This window comes from Helianthus annuus, chromosome 2 (assembly GCF_002127325.2).
Source record: "Helianthus annuus cultivar XRQ/B chromosome 2, HanXRQr2.0-SUNRISE, whole genome shotgun sequence".
Classification (NCBI taxonomy): domain Eukaryota; kingdom Viridiplantae; phylum Streptophyta; class Magnoliopsida; order Asterales; family Asteraceae; genus Helianthus; species Helianthus annuus.
In genome coordinates, this window is record NC_035434.2 from 94,002,249 (window position 1) to 94,010,841 (window position 8,593).

Here is an 8,593-nt window from a genome sequence, read left to right on the forward strand (position 1 = left end):
TATGGACATGTTCCGGAATGTTCGTTACAGTTCAAATTGGCATACTTTCGCAGTTTGTCAAGTTTAGTCCCTGTAGGCGAATTAACTTGTTTTTGCCATACCAAAGCCTTCAAAACTTATTTCTAAGTTATGTGAAGGTTATTTAAGGTATGTTAAGTATATGTTGATGTTCCGGAGTATTTGTCGCATTAAACTGAGTACGTTTACGCACCAGTTTGCGTATAATTCTCCAGAAAGCGTTGTAGAGTTTGAAATTGAACAAGAACTGATATGTGCAAAAGATACGCATATTTATACAAGATCCCAAGTATGAAATACAATATTTCGTCGGCTTGGTATTTGTTTGATGGTCGCGGTGACACAGGTGTCACATTAACCCTGAAAATACAAAAGGAAGACAAAAGCACACTTTTTCCAACATTAGTACTTAAAAAGGGTTAGTTTTATGCCTTATTTGTTGTAATTTATATGTTGCATTTTACACACATCAAATACCCCCACACTTGAATCTTTTCTTGTCCTCAAGCAAAACTCTTTAATATGTGGCTTACACTCCGAAATGGAATGGGTTGAAGAGAAGGTTTTGGGCTTGTCTTGAGTGTCGGGAATCCAAGATCTTTATTGGGTTTTATTTTTATACTATTTACAATCCTATTCGTTATGATTTATTTAGAACGTTTCATAGGATAAATTACTTATTAGGGCATAGCATGCCTTTTTAAAATTTCATTTATATACAAGTTCACATACCTCACGGGGGATCACTCAACACTCGGCCGAAGGTGTATTTTTAGTGAATCACTCGAGAACGGCATGGAACTTATTCCTACCATAAGCTTGCCAAGCAATCAATCCTCCTCCTTTTTAACTTTATACCTTTGTAAATATCAAGAGGACTTTTTGGGTGAAGGGTTAGGCTTGGGCTAAAGGTGGGTGGTTGGGTTAGTGGTTAGTAAAAGGGCGAAAAGCGTAAAAAACGTCGGTTTTCGTAAGACTTTTTTTTTGACTTTTTATTTTAATGAAGCAATTTTTCAAACAAAGTTCTTTTTGATAACCTTGTTTGTTTATTTCTTTTGGCTTCATTATTATCATCATTTTTCTCTTTTTTTTTGATAAGGAAATCATAAGAAAAACCGCGCTTTGTTACTAAAATAAAGGGTTTAAAATGAAAAGGGGGTTTTGGTGGGAAAAAGGGTGTTTGTTTTGGGTTAAGAAATGAAAAGGTTTAGGCTCAAAAGGGTTAACTAGGGGGATTTTGGGTAGGTGGTAAAAAAGAAAAATAATGGTGTTGAAATAAAAAGGGTTAGTCCTAATGCCTCCATCATTTACTTACTTGGGTTTAAGTTGGTAAGGACCGGGAATGTATCGTCGTGGCAAGTTCTAGAGTCGTAAGAAACCAAGCGGCTATTCACACAAGAAACGAAAAATGAGCATTTAGTTTAAAGATGTATATTTGTATGCTCAATAAAGGCTCAAAACTCACTTTTGTGGGAATGGGTTTTTATGTGATCAAGTATATATAATCAAATTTTAACTAAATTTGTCATGCCGTTTCATAATTTTCTTATGTTGGTTCTTTTTATCACGACGCTATCGGTTGTAAATTTATAAAAATATAACCTTGTTAGAATTTGAATTCCCAACTTAAACTTAGACAAGTACAAAAAATTGAAAATTTTTGAAAAAAAATTGGGTTGATTAGCGGTTCCAATAGAGTTTTGTGTAAGGCTTGTTATTAGGACTTGCAAAATTCAAGGTTTTAGCATCCCCCCACACTTAAATTACACATTGTCCTCAATGTGTCCCAAAAATAAGTTTTTTCGGTTGATTAAAATGTGTAAAAGTGAGTTAAAAACAAGATTTTATGGTACTGGGTGGCTGAACACGGGGTGGTGTTGGCTGAGCACGGCCCCGTGTCCAGATTGCCAGTACCAAAAGTAAACAAAAGGCTGGGCATGGGGGCGTGTTCAGTGAGCACGGCCCCGTGTCCAGTTACCTGAACTGGGCATTTTCTGCAGAACCTTGGGCACGGGGCGTGTTGGGTGAGCACGGCCCCGTGCTGAACTTGCTGTAATGAAGAAAAATTGTCGAGAGGCTCTGTTTTTGTGCATGGGGTGTTGGTTCAAGCTTCCCTTAGTATCCTTCACCATCCCGAGTGTGTTTTATTCCTGCAAATTAAAACTAAACTACAAAGCATAAAAGTTAAACTAATCTAAAACTAAGGATAGTTCCACGGAATGCCTCCGTGGTGCGCCACGTTTATAAGGGTCCTTGGCTAGACCCTCCTTATCGGGTGGTTCTGGCTCCTCTTTAATTAGGGGGTCATTATTGCCAAAAGGATATTTCATTGAGCGCTCAAGATCTATGCTCCTTTTGAATGCCCCTAATTAAAGAGGTAGATTGTTGTACTTCCGGTTTTTCAAAGCTTCATGAGTTTTTACAAAAGGCCGTCCCAACACTAGAGGAGCGTCATCAAGGATTAAAAAGTCGGTTGGGATTACCATTTGATTTGTTTGAACCAAAACATGCTCAACTATACCGATTGATTTTATTTCTTTCCGATTGGATAGAAAAATGGGTATTTGAAGTGGAGAAAAATCACTAATACTTAATTTTTCGAAAATGTAGTTTGGCATTATGTTAACACAAAGATCTTTATCAATGGTGACATTACTAATAAATGAATTTTGAAAGAAACATGGAACCGGTGTAATGTTAATTTCAAAAGGATCTTCTTTTATTAGTGAAGTTTGATCATTAGTTAACTTAACACTTACCATTTCTTCAATTTTAGTGTTAGTGTTTAATTCTTTTAAAAACTTAGCATGAGTGGTTACTAAACAATGATTTTCAAAAGAAGGTGACAAGAGATTAATTTCTTCAAAATTAGACTCTTCTTGAATTTTAACGTTATTGGCCTCACCTTTTTCGTTGTTTAGCTCATGTGTCGGTTTTTCACTTATTTGTTCTTCCATTTTTAATTCCTCAATTATTGTTTCTTCCTTTTTTAATTCTTCTCTCACGCGGGACTCCTCTTCCCTTGCGCGAGATTCTTTTATGCATCTTTCGATAAATTTAAGGTTTTCTATTATCCTATCGGCTATGTCGGTGATAGAGTAAGGATCGGGATCCTCAAAGCTGGAATCCGGTTGTTCGATCCTTGGTTCCTCATAGTACCCATATGAAGTAGATGGTTCACACCATTGTCCTTCATTGTAAGCATATGATGGATAAGGGTCGTAATTTTGTTCTTCATAGTACTCATATGAGGTGGGTTGTTCACACCATGGTTCCTCATAATAAGTATATGAAGGTGGTGGCTCATATCTTGACTCCTCAAAGTATGAGTATGAAGGTTCATACCTTGGTTCATCAAAATATGAGTATGAGGGGGAGGGTTCATACCTTTGGTCTTCATAGGATGTGTATGAAGTCGATGGCTCGTACCTGGGCTCCTCATAATAGTTGTATGAAATGGATGGTTGAAATAAGTTACAATATTGTACCGAGTGCGGGTTTCCACAATTAGTGCAATAGTCTCTCATATAATCATCCTCCTCATAGGTGTAGTTGTAGCCTCCTGAGTATTGATCCATAAGAATCACTCAACAGACCACAACTGAGTCTCGGGACCAGAAAATAGAAAATAAAGACGGAAACAGAAGCTGGACACGGCCCCGTGTTCAGTGCACTCGGCCCCGTGTTCAGGGTCTGTATCTGGGCGTTTTAATTAAAGTTACTGGTCTCGTTGGACACGGGGGCATGTTCGGTGAGCACGGCCCCATGTTCAGACTCTGTATCTGGGTATCTAACTAAAAATGTGCAGCACGGGGGCGTGTTCAGTGAGCACGGCCCCGTGTTCAGGCTACTGTAAATGCAAACTAAACTAAAATGCAGGAAAATGTGTGTGCGTTTTAAAAAGGTTTTGAAAAACTGATTAGGCCGTCGATTTTAAGCTTTCTTAAAATCCTTGTGTCCCCGGCAACGGCGCCAAAAACTTGATGCGTGCTAGTGTGTATATGTTTTAGATATATATTTTGAGCCCTTTTTACACTTTTTAGCCAAGTTTTAAATTTATAAAACACGATATTTACTAACACTAAACACACATATGGGCAAGTGCACCCATCGTGGATGTAATATAGTGTTGGTAAGATACCGAGGTCGTCCAAGGACACAAGAGCTTTTAGTACCGGTTTATCCTCAACGTCTAATCAAATCAAAATGTTAGAAAAAGATTTTTAAACTAAGAAAATAAAACTAACTAAATGCTGAAAAATAAAATAAAACTAAAAACAGATAGACAAGATGAATCACTTGGATCTGACTCGTGTGTTAGTATAACCTTTGATTATTTTCGCACTTTTGCACTTATTTAAGAGATTATCTTAGTTATTGTAGTAGGCCCCTCTTTTGAAGGCGACGTTACCCTCAACCCAGTAGTTTGAGTCAGCAAGGATACAATCCTAAAGGGTCGGATTATTGAAATATAATGAATTAAGTTATTAATGCAAATTATGGTAGGCCCCTCTTTTGGAGGTGACGTTACCCTCGACTAAGTAGTCTGAGTCAGCAGGGATACAGTCCTAAATAATGCCAAGACACCACGGACAAACGATAAGGAAAAGTCACCTTCAACATAAGAAACTAGTTATTAAAGTCATTAATACAAAACCAAATAAAAAGTGCAAAAGATTAAAAATAAAAAGTATTATACTAAACACTTGTCTTCACCAAGTGATGTAAGAGACTTAGGCAAACATGGCCTTGATTGTCAAGAACTCTTACGATCAATCTTGGATCCCGAGACGACTCACACACTCTATGATGGACAATGGATGATGGTGGTGGATGATGGTGTTGTGATGGTGGTGGGTGGTAGATGAAGTGTGAGAGAGGTGGTGTGCCAAGGGATGAGTTGAAATGGCTCCAAGCACTCCTATTTATAGGCTGAACAAAAGCCTGGGCACGGCCCCGTGTCCGTCTGACACTCTCTCTCTTCATTAATTGTAATTCGCAATTACAATAAATGCGCCTGCAGGAAGCTGACCACGGCCCCGTGTCCGCTGGGCACGGCCCTGTGGTGGGCAATAGAAGCTTCTACCACTTTGTCTTTTGTGTCAGGGCTGACCATCCTGGACACGGCCCCGTGTTGAGCTGGACACGCCCCGTGCTGAGCTGGGCACACCCCGTGTTCAGCTGGGCAAAGCCCCATGCTCAGCTGGGCACAGCCCCATGCTCAGCTTTCTTCTTGTTTTTGCTTTGGGAGATGCTGTCGAGGAGACGGGCATGCCACGTTTCTTCCTTTTCTTTGTATTTATGTTGGATTTGGCTGCATTTTTGCTTCTTTTGTTCATTTAAGCTCTTTTAACCCTGAAAATACAAAAGGAAGATAAAAGCACACTTTTTCCAACATTAGTACTTAAAAAGGGTTAGTTTTATGCCTTATTTGATGTAATTTATATGTTGCATTTCACACACATCAATGCACCTGAAGATGTTGCCTTGCAAGATCTAACAGAACAAGGAACTGTTGACCAAGCAAGTGACCACAGTAGTTATGAGGATTCTGAAGGTGAAGTAAACTCCCCAGGTGAAAGTGAAGATGATGATATCCTTGGTAAGAAACACAAGGTAAATGTGCCAGTTACAACCGAATGTACAGACTGGACTAAGTGGGAGTGGGTGCCTGGGACTAGATTTGTTAGTAGAGAGGCTTTCAAGGCTGCAACTAAGTTGTATGCAGTAGCAAATGGTAGAGATCTGAAAATATCTATCAGTGATAAGAAAAGGCATGGTAGGATAGGTGTGAGTTGCAGCAAAAATTGTCCATTTAAGGTGTATGCTACATCTTATGATAGGAAGGGTTGTTATTTGGTTAGAACTGTTACCAGCACTCATACTTGTCAGAGAAACATGGCCAAGAATAGACAACTAACATCAGAATTTGTAGCAGACCAGTTTTGTAAGTGTTTAAAGCTAAACCTCATCTGTCAGCTAAGGAGATTCAAGATGCAGTTAAGGAGAAGTACAAGGTAATTGTAAATAATTGGTTTGCTTATAACACAAAGAGGAGTGCACACAGGAAGTTGCATGGGTCAATGAAAGAGCACTACTGTAAGATGGGTTCTTATCTTGAAGCATTGAGGGTTGCCAACCCAGCATCAACATTTGAACTTCTAACGGTACCACCACAATTTCATGATGATTACACATCAGACACTGAGGTATTCTTCCGGTTATTTGTATGCTTTGATGGGGTGAAGCAAGGTTTTCTAGCTGGATGTAGAAGACTATTGTGTTTAGATGGCTGTTTTCTAAAAACCTTTCTTGGAGGCATGTTATTAGCAGCAATAGGTAGAGATGCTAATGACCAAATGTTCCCTCTTGCATGGGCAATGGTTGAAGGAGAGAATACACTGAGTTGGACATGGTTTATGCAAGAATTGAAGAAGTGCTTGGATGTAACTGATGATGGTAATGGATGGACTCTAGTATCTGATCAACAAAAGGTATAAAACCAATAATTTATGTTTCTTTGAACTTATATTTGATGATGTACATGTTCTAATTAGCTTAGTGTTTAGCAGGGGTTGCTGAATGCTGTTGCATCACATTGGACAAAGGCTGAACATCGAAATTGTGCCATGCATATATATGCAAACTGGCACAAGAAACACAAGGGTGATGAATTAAAGGAGGTATTTTGGAAGGCAGTTAGAGCATATTGTGAACCAGATTTCAAGGATGCTATAGAAGAAATGAAAGAGTTGTTAACCGAAGCAAGTGAAGCATTTATTAAGCAGAACCCAAGGTACTTCTGTAGATGCTATCTAAGCACTGATATAAAGTCAGATGTGGTGGTAAGCAACATGGCAGAAACATTCAATGGGTTTATCATTAAGTCAAGGTCAAAGCATATCATAAACATGTTAGAAGATATTAGACTTGCAATAATGACAAGGTTGGCTAGGAAGAAAATGAAGATGTTGGCTAAGACTGTGACTGTTTGTCCTAGGATTCAGCTGAAGCTTGATAAGGAGAAGGATAAGGCTTGGAGGTGTGAAGTGTTCCCATCCAATGCCACACTGTTTCAGGTGAAGGGATTTGATGATGTGTCTGTGGATATAGAGAACAAGAGTTGTTCATGTAGGAAGTGGGATTTGACTGGGTTGCCATGTTACCATATGTGTGCTGTTGCTAGTTTCTTGGGTAGGGAGGCTGAGGAATTTGTTCATGAAAGCTATAAAAAGGAGATGTACCTCAAAGCATATGACTACATAATACCTCCCTTACCATCAGAGAAATACTGGCCTGTAGTTGACCTTCCATTGGACCCCCCACCTGTTAAAATAGGCCCAGGAAGACCAAAGAAGAATAGGAAAAAGGATCCACATGAAAATCCAAAGAAACCAGGGAAGCTAACCAAGCATGGTATGACAATGACTTGCAGTGGTTGTGGGAGCAAGGAACATAACAAAAGGAGATGTCCAGAAAAGGGTAAGGTATTTAGTGAACCAAAAAGGGCAAGGGGAAGGGGTAGGCCTAGGAAAGATGCGGCTGGTCAGGTCAGTACTCCTGTTGATGTTGCTGGAACAAAAAGAGGCAAGGGTAGGGGAAGGCCAAGGAAAGTAACACCAAGTGAGCATTCTACTCAGCAATCTACTCTGTCCACTCAGCAGCCTAGTCAAGGAGTTGTTCACCTTGCATGATGTTTTGGATGTTTAATGGAATGGTATTTTGGATGTTTTGATGGAATGCCTCCTTTAATTTCAGTTTGTAATGTTTTAAACAAATGGATGTTTGTAATGTTTTGGATGTTTAATGTACATTTGGTCAATATGGTCATATAGCATGCATTTGTTCAATTAACATGTACATTTGGTCATATAGCATCACCATTCAATACATTTCAAAAGACACTTCATAACCATTACCATTCAAAAGACATTACATAACCATTACATTTCAAAAGACATTACATAACCATTATATATTCAGTTCCCTAATTGTGATACACTTCAATGACTAAAGATGCATTTAAAACAAACAAACAACAGAACTAATACTATCACATAAGGGCTAGCAGGGCATTTTTACACTCTCAACTTGTGCTTCAGTTTTTTTGTTTTCTTCTTCCAACATCAACTTCTCCATTTCCAAATTCGAAAGCTTCATCTCCAATGCTTCATTCTTTTGGATTATGTGTCTGTTTGTTTGACTGATGTTCACTCCACATGATAGTGTTTCATCCACCTATTCTTTCCAAATGAAAATTTACAATCCTCCCTCTATGAGGATTAATAATGTTGTCAGTTGCTAGAATTGAAAAATTGAAGAAAGAATTACTAAACTTACAGGCCAAAGTGGACATCCATAAAACTCATGTCCTGCTCTTGAACTACGATGCCCTGTAACCCTCCTGACAGCCAGCCGATAATGATGGCAGTACACATTGCCTTCCAAATCAACACTAAAAATCCTAGCTTTATGCGATTGAGATGTGTTTGAAAAAGATGAAGAAGGCATCTTGTTTCAATCGGGTGTTCTAGGGTTTATGCGATCGAAGAAGAAGAAGAAGGTGATTTATAAG

The 8,593-nt window shown here is 38.8% G+C and overlaps 1 protein-coding gene across 1 annotated transcript; it reads left to right on the forward strand.

The window, feature by feature from the left end:
• Positions 1-5,463: 5,463 nt before the first annotated feature.
• Positions 5,464-7,712, forward strand: LOC110890146. Its single transcript, XM_022137721.1, has 3 exons — positions 5,464-5,905; positions 5,998-6,512; positions 6,591-7,712. The coding sequence occupies exons 1-3, from the start codon at positions 5,464-5,466 to the stop codon at positions 7,710-7,712; spliced, it is 2,079 nt and encodes a 692-aa protein (XP_021993413.1).
• The last annotated feature ends 881 nt before the right edge of the window (positions 7,713-8,593 follow it).